General features: G+C 35.3%; 1 protein-coding gene across 1 annotated transcript in view; it reads right to left on the bottom strand.

Annotated features, from left to right (window-relative positions):
* The window catches only part of LOC107676623 (multiple epidermal growth factor-like domains protein 9), a 31591-nt gene extending 16554 nt beyond the window's left edge, over positions 1-15037 (bottom strand). The window contains exons 1-2 of the mRNA XM_016471214.1: positions 14362-15037; positions 7696-7894 (exon numbers count right to left, since the gene is read on the bottom strand). Of these exons, the coding sequence (XP_016326700.1) occupies positions 7696-7894; positions 14362-14806 (644 nt within the window). The 5' untranslated portion in view covers positions 14807-15037. The remainder of the gene's footprint in view (positions 1-7695; positions 7895-14361) is intronic.
* Between the last annotated feature and the right edge of the window lie 1082 nt (positions 15038-16119).

Raw genomic sequence — 16119 nt, 5'->3', positions numbered from 1 at the left:
TACAAAAGCTATTCAATCAAGAGCAGTGAGTGATTTCTTTGTTGTTGCTGTTTGATTAATATTAAGAAAGTGCTGTCACTTTAAGAGAATGCACTGATCTAGTGCACTGATCCAGTACGTTCAGCCGGCTACGTCTGCTATAGGATACTTACCAAGACGGGCATTTTGACATAATTTTTGTGTGAATTTGTCCATTTTAAACACTATACTTCAGAGAGAGCTTAATATTTGAGCACGTTCTGAGGCAGGGGTTTGCGCTTCGGATGAGCGCACGCACAAATCTTCTCACTTCTCACTTAAATGTTTAAACTGGCAAAGCTTAAATGAGTTTAGCTTAAACACAGATATCAACGTGTGCTGTTCAGGTCTCACCTGTGCGCGCGTGCCTCAGCACCCAGGTGATGACGGAATAAATGCTCATATTCCAGCATACGGCATTCACATTGAACAAGAGTGAATCGTTTGTCCACGTTTTTTTTTTTTCATCGCTGTTGTTGTAATGTATTGGGAAGCCAGAATGCGCATCCATCAACAGAAACATACTGTATATTTGCCGAACCCTGTTTGTTTTACGTGTTATTTATAGCAAACCATATTACAGATGCGTTGTCAGATTTAAGTTGAACCGCGGTCCTAGCGCATGCCGAACCGTGTGTGGAGAACCGTACGGTTCGAGTTTTTTCCGCGAATCTTTCCACCCCTAATATATATATATATATATATATATATATTCGCACAGAAGCTTCCTGCAATGCATTGAAGAATCACACCTGCTCTGCACCTTCATACACTCACACAGTCTGTAATCTGAATGAATAAATACAGACACACATCTTAAATTATGCATTACTGGCCTAGAGGAAGCAGGGGAGTGAAAAAAACAGAAAGAGAGACAGAGGGGAAAAAAAGACAGAGTGCTACACCCTATTTTGACTAGATCTTAGTCAGAGAAGATACATATTTAATCTGATGCAAGTGAAAATGAGCTAGTGAGAAACAGATGTACAGTGTGTGCAATATGTTGTACTGTATCTTTCAATTTGTGTAAAAAAATGTCACAATGTAAAAAATGTGTTTCAAAAAATTTTTTCAAATATATATACCCTTTATATACACACACTATTTACATAATACAATAAAATAAATATAAGGCACATACATATATTTTACAACACACAGACACATGCATCAATATGAATATAACATCTACATAATTATATTATAATAGTTATATTTTCATGACATTTAAGCCTGATTCACAGTAGCCTACTGTGCATTATAAAAAAATCTTAACATTTAAAAAGTTAACATTTTGCTTAAATGTAATTGTAAATATAATTGAATATAAAATATTCATCAGAATATATGTATTTCTTATTTGCTGTACAATAATTTAATGCTGACTTTAATAAAAAATGATCAGGATGATTTTCATATATTCTTATATACTATTTTTCCTATATACTAATTTTATGTAATAAAATAATCAAAACTTAAAGGGGAAAATGTTCGTAATTGTCAACAAAATAATGAATAATTGTCATCTAACTGAATGAATTAATATATCATATCTTAAATGCAATATATCATATCTTATATCTTGAATATGGCATCTACTCTGATTAAAATCCATATCAAGTTGGTTGCTGTAGTTTCCATTCACTGGAAATGGTGTAACACCTCCTAACACATTCTAATGTGTGCTGCCACCGTAGATATATGTTAAAAGAACGAAAAAAAAAACTCTGCATTGTTACCTAACACACATCCTTTTAACATTAGTGGAGTGTTAGTAGATACATTTGCACTTGCTTTGGCAGAGCGTGTGTGTGTATACTGTATGTGGATGTGCACGGGCCAATAGACAGGTTGCCATGGCGACGGTTCAGTTCCCAGAGCATTCTGGGGAATGAGAGTGAGGTGTGACATATATGACCTATCAATCACAATCTCCAGAGAAAGAGCAAAGGAGATCAAGAAACAGAGGAAAAAGGCCGCCTGTTAACACTTTAATGCAACCAGAGAAAATGTTCTTGTGGCAGATGCAAAACACAAACATCTGCCCTTCCTAAAAACACTGGACTCAAAAGATGAGTCAGTGAGAGCATATAAAGATGCCTCTTTCCCAAACACACACACACACACACACACACACACACACACACACACACACACACAATCAAGAGTGATTATCAAGGTCAGATAATGATCAATCACACCCTGTCTGACGGCCTTCCCTTGCATTGACATTCATTAGCAGACAGAGCCGTCGTCTGTGTGTCTCTAAAGCCAGCTGTTGAACAGAACCATTCATTAGGGTGGCACATTTAGCATTTGTGTAAACACCAAACAGGGCGGCGTTTTGTAGCTGTTAGCATCAAGATGCTTATCTAAATGCATCCACCCCCATTCCAGAGCAATACATTTTGCCTTATTAAAAAAAGCCAAGCGTACAGATAGAAACACAGCACTGTGTATTAGGAAAAGCTGGTAAATGCGGCTTAAAACACATTTTTAAAGCAGGCTATTAAAAATCCAGGCTGGCAAAGGATATAGGTTATTTGTTGTCATAATATAAGTGAAAATACCTGTAATACCAGAAATAAACCTGTCTAGTAATTAGCACCATCTAAGTTGTGTGAGCATGGCATGATGGTATTGACAGATCATTTGTAATATGATACTCTGTCACTCAAGACTCACGGCACATTTCACAATAAACATTTTCAAGCCTTGAAATTAAATTAAATTAAATAACAAAATATTAGCATATTAAAATATTAGCTATAATAATAATCAAAAGAAATTAAAATACTACTGCATGTGAAATAAATTGAGGTACATGGTAAAATTATTCAAGTGCAAGGAATTATGGGTATTCCCACAGCCTCAATTTTCCATTTTCAACTTTCTATTTATTAAACAATTCTGAGTGGGGAAAAAGCAGCACATCTGTTTTCAACATTGATAATAGTAATAAATGTTTCTTGAGCAGCATATTAGAATGATTTCTGAAGGATCATGTGACACTGAAGACTGGAGTAATGATGCTGAAAATTCAGCTTTGCATCACAGAAATAAATTAAATTATACAATATATTAACATAGAAAAGAGTCATTTTAAATTGTAATAATATTTCACAATATTACATTTCCTTCTGTATTTGTGATCAAATAAATGAAGCATGGGTAAGCATACTGTAAGTTACTTCTTTCAAAAACATTAAAAAAAATTACAAGTTAAAATTATAAGTTAAAATACTTATTTAATACTTATTTCATTATAATATACATGACATTTAAAGTAACGTTTAATTAGGATCACATTGTGAATTAATGAAAAATGAAACTGAATTTAATAATTGGAGATTGAGGAATTAATATAAAACTGAATTAATATAAAACTGAATTTAATTACTCATGAGTGACTGTGCTTGTTTCATTTGTAACCCCTATAATCCACACACTAAAATGTCGTTTGATCAAATAAAAGCAAAAATGGACCAGCATCAGGCAGCACAGCCAGTTTTTAGCACTCCAACACTGCCGGCTTGACACTTAATATATCATAATACCATCACCAGGGGCTTCCTTAATCATTTGGATTGGTTGTGTATGTGTGTGTACGAGTGTGTTTTCAGAGAGACTAACTGCGTTGAGCAGGCCGCTGTAGCAGAAAGCTCATTAAGGTTTCAGAGACCCTGGGGCAGATCAGCTGCATATTAACTAGGTCAGTGTTACACAACGACTGGACCCCCCTTCCCTCGCGCTCTCTCTGCTGCCATGGAGATGCCAGCATCATTCTCCTGCCTGCATCCTTCACATCCATGACAACCGTGGAACTGGGCTGCTCTTATCCTCGCCTGATGCTTTCAAAGTGAAAGACTTCAATGTTTTCCTAAAGGGGGAAGAATACATGAAAGATCTGGTTTCTAAGCAACTGATGCTGTGGAAACCTTCACTTGCATCATACTTTACTGACTTAAATCACACAACACTCTATATTTTTGGTATGCAATGTATGCTAATTGGTGACTGATTTGGGGTTTTTATAGAACAGTATATTCAAGTCCTTCAATCTGATTGGCTGAGCAGCGCTACTGGAGTGAGACTTTGTACTGCTTGTGTATTTGTCCATTCCAGACTTAAGTTTCCTTTTTGAAATAATGTCAAATGAAAAGTTTTACTTTAAAGCTTTTTAAAGATCCGCTAGTGAGCGACGCCTCGTGGTACCATCACAGAGAGGCTCAAAATCACTTTCCAGAACATTCTCGTTCACCACTCCTGTTTGGTGGAACGATCTTCCCACCCCTATCCGGAATGCTGAATCCCTGACAATTTTCAAGCGACAGCTGAAAACCCATCTCTTTCGAAGCTACTTGACTTCATAAAAAAAAAAAAAATAAATAAAAAAAAAAAAAAAAAAAAAAAACCATCCCTCCCTTTATTTATTCCTTCTCTTTCTAGCTTGTACTTATTTGAACAATGTCTAAGAACTTGGTATTACAACCACTTCCTGTGTCTGTTTGCCTCTTTAAGAAGAATCGCTTTATGTATCCCCCAATTGTAAGTCGCTTTGGATAAAAGCGTCTGCTAAATGACTAAATGTAAATGTAAATGTAAAGCACATATGAAATCATAATGTTTTAGCAATCTTTTGTTGTTGTTACTTAAACACGTACACTTATTTTGATGTGCTGACTAATATACTAAAATCACATGTAAAGTACATGATTATAATATTATAACTGTAATGTGTTATTAAGTATTACATTTAAAGTTAATATTTTAAATGTAGTAAATTGCAAATTCGTCGTTACAAATGTTTAATTACATTTTAATAAATTAGATTTTAATACATGACACAAGTTTCTATAATATTGACATTAACGTATATTTTAGTTTACCATAAATGTTTGTCAGTACATTCAACAGTACACTTTAACCATACTTCAATAGAAGTAATTATGAAATTATATATAAAGTTGTACTTGGTTTAGAAATATTTTTTACTCAGAAATTGCTTAATTACAAAGAAACGGCAACACTCTGAATTGCATATTACATTTTTAAGTAGAATGACTGAAATTGTATTTTCTTGTAAATTATACTAGAATAATCTTTGTTCAATTTATACCTTCAAAAAATATTACAGTGTACTTTTTTGGGTCAAAAAACTCTCTAAAGTTCAGCTAGCTGCACTTAATATAAATTTGAAAACAATAACTGTAATAAATTTTATAGCTACATAATACATATAATACATGTAATTATTCTAATATAATTTCCATAATTACTTTTTTATTATTATTTTTAAAAGTATGCAATAGTATGCTACAAGTGACGGTAAAGGGACAATGTCAGTATTCATTTACAAATGTTAAAATTTATAAACAGGGAATATAATCCCATTCAAGAGCAAATGTCGTAAAATTAAGTGCTAATAATGGAGATGTAGAACTGACGATTTAGCTCCCATACTAGTTAAATCAGTCCTGTAAGATTAAAATAATATAATCCTCTCCTATAGGAAATGTCCATACAATTTTTGTACATCACAAAAGTAATTTTAAATGTGTAGATGCACCTTAACTTGGGCAATATGGGAAGCTAATCTCTACACTGTAAAAACTAAAATCTGTGACATTTACGGTAAAATACCGGCAGCTGTGGTTGCCAGAACTTCACCATAAAAAAAAATATGGTAGCACCATTTTAGGTTTTATAGACTTAACTTAAATTCACAATAAAATACCGTATTTCATTAACTGATGTAATATTAATAAACCAACATATTGAAGTACTAATATCTGTTTTGAACCATTGCAATGCACTGATAACCACCAAAAACCGGTGGTGATGAGAAAGTCACATGATGAACCAAAGCTCATCACAAAACAGCTTTTCTACGAGCTGAGGAGGGCAATACTTTTATATAGAAGGTACACAATCTCATTCACACAAACACTTAACACCATCATGGTAACATGATACTGAAATAATGCAATAACATTAATTTAACAACATTAGATGTAAGATAAAACCCTAATGTACACATCTAATAAGAAAAAACGAAGAAGAAACAGTTATTTCAACAAAAAAACATCAAATATGAAGTGTTATGCAGGGAATTCTGAGAGTGTCAATTTACGGTTTTTCACTGTAAATTATACAATGACTTTTTCTTTTTCACTTCCAAAAAAATTATTTTTTAACAGTATTTTACTGTAAAATTACATGAAATGTAATTGCATTTATTCACTGTATATAGTATGGAAACTTACTGAAAAAAATCACAATCATTTTTTACAGTGTACTGAAGAACAAAAAAGCATTGCATGTTCGGTTTTGATACGGCCATTAGGATATGCTAATATAAGAATTCATAATACGCACTGGATTCATATTGGCTGTTATAATTTCCCTGAGGAGCTCTAGGATACCGGCCTCAGCAGACCAGTGATTCCACACACAAAACTCTAACTTTCCAAGTACAGTATAATGAGAATTATTATTAGAAGCTTCATTTCAAAGATCACACAACATCAAAGCTTTATTACCGATTTAAAATATGGTGGTCCACCTGAATATCTAGACATCAACTATTTCTCCAGTGTGACAATATATGAGAGCTAATGCTTCGGTGCTTTTTGAGAAGGTATAAAACAGATCATAAAATATGACCTTCATAGTGTGAGGCTGAAGCATCCGATATGCTGCAGTTCACATATTGCTTCATTTTCTCAACTGTAGCCAACAAAACTGTACATTCGTCTTGAAAGATATGTTAAAATTCAGGCTTAATTCGCGCCCCTGTCCCAAAACAAAGCCAGGATCACAACAATCTGCTCCCTGCAGGGAATGTCATTTAATTAGGCTCAAACTGGCAATACTCAGCATACCTCACTGTAAACCTACTAAACAATTAAAGCACAGGAGAAATATGCCAACGGGAAACTGAAACGTCCTCAAGGTTTTGGGTGAGAGAAACAATACAGGATTAAGCTAATCTGCCTGATTATCTGTTTACTTATATACTTTAGGGAGAAAATTAGCTAAATCTGACTAAAATATTCCTCTGAGGAGAACATTCTCAAAGCTAAAAATGATTAATAAATAAAGCAAATGTTACTTTTAATCTAAAAAATTTTGAAAGATAGAGATCAAGTTAGTGTGTAATAATTATAATTAGATTTATCGTGTAGAAAGTATTTTAGTCCATGGTTCTGTTTTAAAAGGACAATTGACATAAATTACATCAATTGTTAAAGAAATAGTGAAAACTGTTTCATAATTTAAGGCTTAAAAATAATTATTTCAGAGCTGCTGGAAGAAATGGAAGTTGCTGTAAAAACTGTAATTTCATACATATTTGTAAATGGCTGAGCAGATACCCTATGTAGTACCTTTTTTGTAATATATAAATTATATACAAGAAAGAAGTACTTCCATTAAACAAGGATGCATTAAATTGATCAAAAGTGACAGTAAAGACATTTATAACATTACAGAAGATTTCTAATTCTGTTCTTTCGATCTTTCTATTTATGAAAATATATATATATCCTAAAAATAACAATAAGAAATGTTTCTGTTGTTTTTGTTGTCTACTTTTGTAAATCTGCAAACTGTCCAAACAAGTTAACTCCTATAGCAAGACACATAAGAATGCATTTTTCCCACAATGCCTCTCACCTGTCACAGCTGGAGCTGTCGGCACCGAAGGAGTCACATGCGCAGGGCAGGCAGCCGATGGTGCCGTTGGTGAAGTGATCTTCCTCACACTCGTCACACTGCAGCCCAGTGTAACCCGGCATACAGTCACACTGACCCGTCTCACGGTCACACTCGTCAGGGTCCGACACTCCTTCACCACTGCAGTTACACACCAGCTCTTCAGAGGAAACACACACAAAGGATTGCTTATGAATTTTTGATCATCAAATCAAATATTGATATAAAGCACCAACAAAGTCATCCTGTATATCTGCTCTCCCTAATATCTTAATGTTTAAGACAGCGTTTCCTAGACATTATTGTTTGTTTATTTGTATTTTTTTGTCTTACAAAACCCCACAGGCTATTTAGTATGGATCAAGAATCCCTTAATTAACATCGAACCAGTAATGTGTTCAGATTTTGACATAACTTAATAATTTAACATTATTAAAGACACATATAATAAATAACAAGAAGTACTCACAAACTTGCACATATATTGCAACGAATGTCATTCACACAAAAATGCACTTTTTATTTTTTACATTTGATTTCCTTTACAAATCTATCATTGCACATTAAAAGAAGCAGTTAAAAATATTAGATAATTCATGTTTCTTTATTTTTTATCTTTTTGTTCTGTTTTATACAATGCACTCTCATGGCAATTCGTAAAAAAATGTGAAGTTTACTGTAAAACAAAAACATGCAGGCAGCTGCGATTGCCATAATTTTACCATAAAAACATAAAGCAGTAATATTTTAGGATTTACAGATTGAACTTAAATTTACAGTTAAGAAAAAAGACCAAACTAAGAATAAGAGAATAAGAATAAACATCAAATGCACAGTGTCCACAAGGAATTCTGGGAATGCAAATTAACTTTTTTTTTTCAGTAGAATTTTTAAATTGACTTGTTCACTTTCATAAACTGTATACAGTAAAAACTGTAATTTTTACTGTAAATATTAAGTGAACTTACCATTAAACAAGTTTTTTTTTTTTTTTTTACCATAGCGTTTTACAGTCTTTACAGTTAAACTTATTATCTTTTTTACAGTTGTTAGTCATTTCTACAGTTTCTCATAGGGTCAGATTGGTTTTATACAGTGGAAGAAAAAAATAAATTCATGCAAAAACATCTAACATAATTGATTTTAAACTTAATTTAAACCTATAATTTAATGTCAAAAATAGTTTTAATTATCAGTGAACCAACCTAATTATATTACGTTACAACAACAAAACTAAATGTAAGAGTTGAAATAGCTCTGTACTGCTACCGTTTTTTACAACGTGGGTTTAACAAAGCAAAAACTTTCCAAGTGGCCCTTTGGGATACACATACCCCATACTAATGGAGAAATCCACGAGAAACTGTCACCCGTACAGCGTTCAAACATAAAGTCTTGCTAATGCAGCACTGCTGCTCTGCAGTATTTCTCCTTCAAGTTCAAGTCCGCTACACATCACACTACTCCATCTTGCTGATCTCTGCCAGCTGTAATAAATGACTCCCTGCAGCCTGATTCTGATAGCTCATTAAGTTGATATTAGACTGCAGATCTTTAGTATGCAGGAGAGGATGTAGGTCCATGGAGAAAAAACACAAACTCTAAAGGAAAATCAGGCAAATTCCGGCTGCTGGGAACAACTGCAGCTTGTGTAATTCCAAATCTATATCAACTGACGGTAAATCAAAGATGATTTTCCAGTTGCTGCATTTAAAAAAAAATCCATCTGAATTATTTGGCTCAGAATTATTGAGCTGACCAGCAACATCTGGATATGGAGAGAGACCAGCTGCAATTAGATCTAGAATGGAATATAGTTGGTTGTATATGTTCTTTTCTTTTATTTATTTACATACAACTGATAGAGACAGTAGTGAATCTGCCTTTCCCACATGAACACCACAGCATGTGCTAACTGCTAGGCTACAGCTCCTCTATGTTTGCTCATGATCAAATGCGTTTCATCTCAAAAAGCAAAGTGGCCTATATTTATAAAAATGTAAATATGAAAGAGCGCATTTGAATCCATCTTTCATGTAATACATGTTTTTATTCATCAGCCTTTGTTCATGCACATGTCCCAGAAGCAACCTCTTATCCCTTAGAGAGGATGGATTTTTCCCTTTGGTGGGTCATTTAGTTCAAGGGAGAGAAATCAAAGCAACGCGAAGTGTTGAAGGAATAGTTAATCCAAAAATTTTAATTCTGTCATCATTTACTCACGTCATGTTGTTCCAAAGCCTGACTTCGTTCAAAGCCTGAATTTTAGTCAATCTTTTATATACAATTAGTTCCCATGGATACAAAGGCTTCAAAAATGAAGAAAAAACAGCATAAAAAGGTATTCATACAACTCATGCACTATATCTTCTGAAGATATTTGACAGGCTTTATGTGAGGAACACACTGAAATTTAAGCTGTTGTTTGATGGTAATCCAGTGAGTTGTAACCGGATCACTGAATGAACCCAAGTGAACTTGAGAATCGGATCAGTCTTGATTGATGAGCAAATCATTCAGACTGATTCAGTGAACTGGATCCACTGATTCATTGAAAAGATCCAAATCGAAAAGAGTAATTTGTTCTTGTGTATGTTGACAGAATTTTCTTTTCTTTTGGATCATAAAATGTTCTAATCATTATCGCAATTCCCTTACACGCATCATTGTCCTCCCTGCAATATATACTACTGTTCAGAAGTTTGGGGTCAGTATGTTTTTTTTGTTTTTAGGAAATTAATTATTTTATTTATGAGTATGCATTAAATTGATGCTGTCCTTTTTAACGTTCTATTCATCAAAGAATCCTGAAAACAAAAATGTAACGGTTTTTACAAAAATATTAAAAAGCACAACTGTTCTGGGTCTTTTTTTTTTTAAGAAATTAATGTTTAAATTAATGCAAGAATGTATTAAATTGATCAAAATAATAATAAAAAAACGCTTACAATTTTACAAAATATGTCTATTGCATTGGTGAGAACGAGAGAACACTGACAGTGGTAGTGTATAATATAACAACCGAATAATCAATGCACTCAGTCACCTCTATTAACAAACACAGCCAATGTAACGTTACCAATAACATTAACAATGGCATGTTCAACGTGCAGTTTAATGCATATGACTGAAGATTCAGATCAATAAACTCCATTAAGAGCCAGACATCTTTCTGTGAATCTCTCATGCCTTCATCCCCAAGAACCCATTTCACCAGATTTACTGCACTATAGGTCACCCAGAGGGGCACCTGCCGAAAGGGAAAAACATCATTTGTATGCTGGGACAGAAACACCTTCTACCACACGGAGCTGTGGAGTGTGTTCGTAAACACCTTCTGCTCCTGAGGGGGGCTGTGGAGGGCGCGGATAAGAAGCTTACACATCCCAGTCTGACAGATTATACATACATCCATGTAAATGAGGCTGCCGACCAGACTCATCGCTATATGACAATATTAGGAAAATATTAAATATGACAGAGAGATTACAACTGAACCAGATGAGAGGATTAACCTTTGATGTGATGTGGCTTCACTGACCTCAGGCGTGATGTGGTAATGAACTGTCAGCAAATAAACACAGGAACTAAATGATTTGTTTATTCTGAAGTAGGGTGCCACTGTATATTAGGGGATGTTCAGTGTTGGATATGAAGCTAAAAGACAAGATGGACACTGAGTGTCAGACAACAAAAGAAATAGTTTGACAAAGGTGTCTCGGTGTGAAAGAGTGAGTCTGTAGACATCTTTCAGACAAACATATTCTTCTGTCCATTAGCTCCAGTGGAAACGGCACTCATCCCACTCCAGCATACAGACTCGAGTGCAGGGGGTAAAGAGAGTTCACTGGGCCATCTAATGCACAGCTGTTATGATCTAGGTCAAAGTCGCTCACCTCTAAAATCATAAAGGATTTATCTTTTTCCATTACAATATTTGCGATGTGCAGTCAGATGCCCCTCTAGCTAAAGTCTTATTCATAAGAGGAAAGCTCTGACTACTGCAAATGCATCTGAATTAGTAAAAGAAACATGTAAACAGATGTCGTTTCTACACTGTAAAAAAAAAATCTGTAAAATTTACGGTAAAAAAACGGCACTGCTGCTGCTGCGGCAGAGCAAATACAGAGACTTGCTACTGCCAATACATCCACAACATGCTGCTGTGAACATGTAAGAAATACTGCTGCTGCACATATAACACATATGAATAACCCCAATAGAGCATACATAATATCACCACATTGCAGATCTATACAGGTGGAGCTGGGAAGGTGGAGGGTTTCTGAAGCAAGCTGCAACTGCTACGGCAAGCACTAGTCATATATTTGAATGTTGAGCAGCGAGCTCATTCGCTACCGATACAGGAAATAACCATTCAGCTGTGCAATGTGATCATGATGTCATTAGGTCAGATTGAGTTAGACCTATCGGACTGCGCCATCTAGAGTTCAGGTTTTTACTGTAGCATTTTTACAGTCTTTTACCGTTAAATTCACGGTCATATTTTACAGTGTAGAGATGTACACCATTCAGAATTTAATCGCCTTTTTAGGAATGCCTTTTAAAATTCTACATTAATTCTTGAATTTGAATTTATGTATCAAACTGAATAGTAATTTTAAGAAAGTCAAATTAATATGGAATAAAATGAAATGTATAATTAAACATGAAAATTAAAGATAAATTAAATAAATAATTAATAACATATATATATATATATATATATATATATATATGTATATATATTTCTGTCATGACAACTCTTGGAGGGATTGGCATGGTAATGTACATGACAATGTTAATGTATTTGGTCTTGGCGGAATGGATCTGCTACGCTGCTGCTGCTGTGGCAGAGCAAGTACCGAGACTTGCTACTGCCAATACATCCACAACATGCTGCTGTGAACATGTAAGAAATACTGCTGCTGCACATATAACACATATGAATAACCCCAATAGAGCATACATAATATCACCACATTGCAGATCTATACAGGTGGAGCTGGGAAGGTGGAGGGTTTCTGAAGCAAGCTGCAACTGCTACGGCAAGCACTAGTCATATATTTGAATGTTGAGCAGCGAGCTCATTCGCTACCGATACAGGAAATAACCATTCAGCTGTGCAATGTGATCATGATGTCATTAGGTCAGATTGAGTTAGACCTATCGGACTGCGCCATCTAGAGTTTCATGCCAGAACTCTGTATATATATATATATTCTGACATTCAAAAATTGCACAAGTCTAACACCAACAAAATGTCATCTAATTCAAATTCCAGTGCAACATTCAGTTTGCAGATGGATGTGGCCAATTCTTTTTAAAACTCATGAATGTAAAGAGAGTCAATTCTTAAATTCTGAATTTGCCCAACCCTGGTCTCTTCACAATAAAAAAAAATGTCTTCTGGACATTATAGACACTTTTTTACAAGATGCCTGTATTATACTGAAGAATATCAATCTAAATGGAAGTATATTTCCATATAGTTGCTATTCTTGATTTCTAGCCCACTTTCTCTTGCCCTTAGGATGTTATCTAAAGGGCTCCCCTAACACTTCCTGTGTCCTAATAAAGGCAGGCTTAGACACAGTCCATGCTTTTCTGAACACTGTCTCCCGATTATAACCTCAGCATCAGGAACAATGGCTGTGGAATGTCCAATCACAATGGCAGGGCACAGAAGGGTTAAACATCTGTAGCTGCTTGTTTATTTTTTAGATATATGTTTTATTGTTTTTTTTTCAAGATAAACGTGTGCAAACATCTAAACCTATGCAGTGCAAAATCACTGGGGTCAGTGGCCCCTATGTCAGTGCACTGGTGATAACTGTTGGTTTTGTTATAGAAAAGTAGGCCAAGTCTATAGATACTTCCATATGAACAACTGGTGCACCCAGACGACCATTTCATGTAAATGCAAGATTTATGTCGACCTCACTCTCATTAACAGTGTGACCTTGTTCTTTAACACATACACACAATGGATAATCTGTGGCCTTTATTTCCTACTAGCAACACATTAATTAAACCATTCTAACAGAAATAATCTCAGCTGGATATACCAGAAAAATACTGGTTGATGATTTCCTTTAACTGACACAGCCCACAGGTCGTGAATCTGTTTGTACTGATGGGGTAAAGTCAGGACAGATAAACAACTGACTAGTTAGGACAAATACCATGCAGCTCAATCAATGAAGGGCCTGTATGGGCACATTACAATACTTACAATACATTACAATCTGTAGACAGACAGACAGACAGACAGACAGACATATAGACATTAGACAGAGAGACAGACAGACAGATAGATAGATACCGGTAGAGTGAGGGTATACGTGCTATTGATCATACCTCATCAATATATCATGTTGCATGGCTATGACTGCTAATGAAGTGATTGCTGAGAGGCAGACGGCGGACTGTAGGAATGATGTTTTTGGTACAGTACGAGATTAAAATGACAAGATCACGAAGCAGAAGGCAGGAAAGTACTGATAATCGCATATAACTGATTAGATAGGCTAAACAGCAACAATATTCTGATTTTAAATAGCATGTCTGTTGCCAGAAATGTGATTTCTATATTTCAGTATTCCGCTATTTCCCATTTTAACTCACCTTGAGAATTGTCAGATGTTTTGCTAAAGTCGGGCACGACGCCCGATCTTTCCGCTTTATTATCAGACATCTGCGATTCTTTCATATGTGTTTCAACAGAGCAGAGCTTCCTCCGAGCAAATGCGGCCATGTAGCTGGGATTAGACAGGGATGGGGTGGTGGGCTCCGCTGTTGGTGGTTTAATGGTGGCTGCTGGTGCGGCGACATTTATCGGTTTTCTGGCGGACGCGATCGTGGGCGCTGGTGTTAATGCGACAATACCGAGCCGGTACCCTGGAACCCCGTTCGCGCTCGTATTAGGATGCTCTTCGGCGATTGAACGAGATTTCCTTATTACTAAAGGCAGCGCATCGTAGGAATGAACCGCCTCGGATAACCCCATGCACACAAACACGATGAATGGAAAAGCCGGAGATGTAAACATCATTAAGGCAAGCCACCACATAATAATAATCTCAACGCTCCATGAAAACCTCCTCGAGACGGACTTCGCAAGGCCCCCGTCCTCCAATTTCCATCGGGTTATTCCAAACCAGGTGGTTTCCAAGGCCCCCCGATGTAGCCTACTCCACCATATGCGAGAGAGACCCCCTTTTTCTCAATGGCTCTGAACCGACTGCAAGGTGTTTGATCCGCACCGACCTGTAGTAGTAGCGAAGCGCAATGGAGTGGCACAGTCACTGGCCAATCAGAATGCAGGACGAGACAACCGCTGTGGTGAGATGTGTGTTTTTTCTCTGCGCTTGACAGACGGTGAGGCGTCTGATTGGTTAAATTCAGGCGCATCGAAACCTCGCTGGCTGGTTCATGCAGTATAATATTTTCACTTTATAGCCTATTGTTGAATCAACCGTGGATAAAAATAAGAAAACACGTTTTAAAATATTTAAGGACTTTCAAAACAACAACATCATACAATGCTACTTCATTCTGTTTCTCTGTGAGCAATTAGTCATGTATTATTGCATCATAGGCGAACTAAAGGTAGTCTAACAGGATTTTTATATGCGCTACACTGAACAACGACTAGTTTAATAATTTTATTCTATTTTATTGTTATTTTTATATAAATAGTTTGAATCTATATGTTGGTGTTTATGTTATTAAAAATAAATAAATTTTTTTTTTTTGTTTTTTTGTTTTTTGTTGCATTTTTTGCATTTATTTGTTTGTTTGTTTATTAATTTGTTGTTTGTGGTGGTATTTGGAGCTCTGGGTTGATTTTCTGCGTAGTATAGGTTATTATCATCAGCAGCACCATCTTCTGGTTGTGCAAAAGAATGAGGAACAATTTTGCAGATTTCCTGTGGTGGGATTGTGATACTATCCTGAGCCATCAATATTAGCAAGACTGTAAAATAGCTTTCAATAACAGAAACCTCTTCAAATTACAGTAATAGTTGCAATTTAATAATTGACTATGCATGTTTTTTTCTTTTGCATAAATGTACTACCCTTCTCAATTTAGCATTTGTGTATAAATACTGAAAATGTTTTGCTCTTTTATTTTAAAGATAATAAATAAATTAGTGAAATGGATTTGCTGCTACATGCAGTATCTAAAACCTGACAGAATGATTGCAATGTAAAAAACATACACAATTAAAAAATAAAAAAAAATTATTGCCAAGATTTTATAGTCCTACAACAGAGCCTCTTTTACGCTTCACCCACATTCCTACTGTTTTGAGACCTCATCAAGGTAAAGGCCAACATCCATATGGACATCTCATGGATGTGTGGACGAGCACCTGGGGC

This window comes from Sinocyclocheilus anshuiensis, unplaced genomic scaffold (genome assembly GCF_001515605.1).
Source record: "Sinocyclocheilus anshuiensis isolate Anshui unplaced genomic scaffold, SAMN03320099.WGS_v1.1 scaffold296, whole genome shotgun sequence".
Taxonomy (NCBI): domain Eukaryota; kingdom Metazoa; phylum Chordata; class Actinopteri; order Cypriniformes; family Cyprinidae; genus Sinocyclocheilus; species Sinocyclocheilus anshuiensis.
Note: the sequence above shows the minus strand (reverse complement) of the source record. Positions and strands in the feature narration are given on the sequence as shown.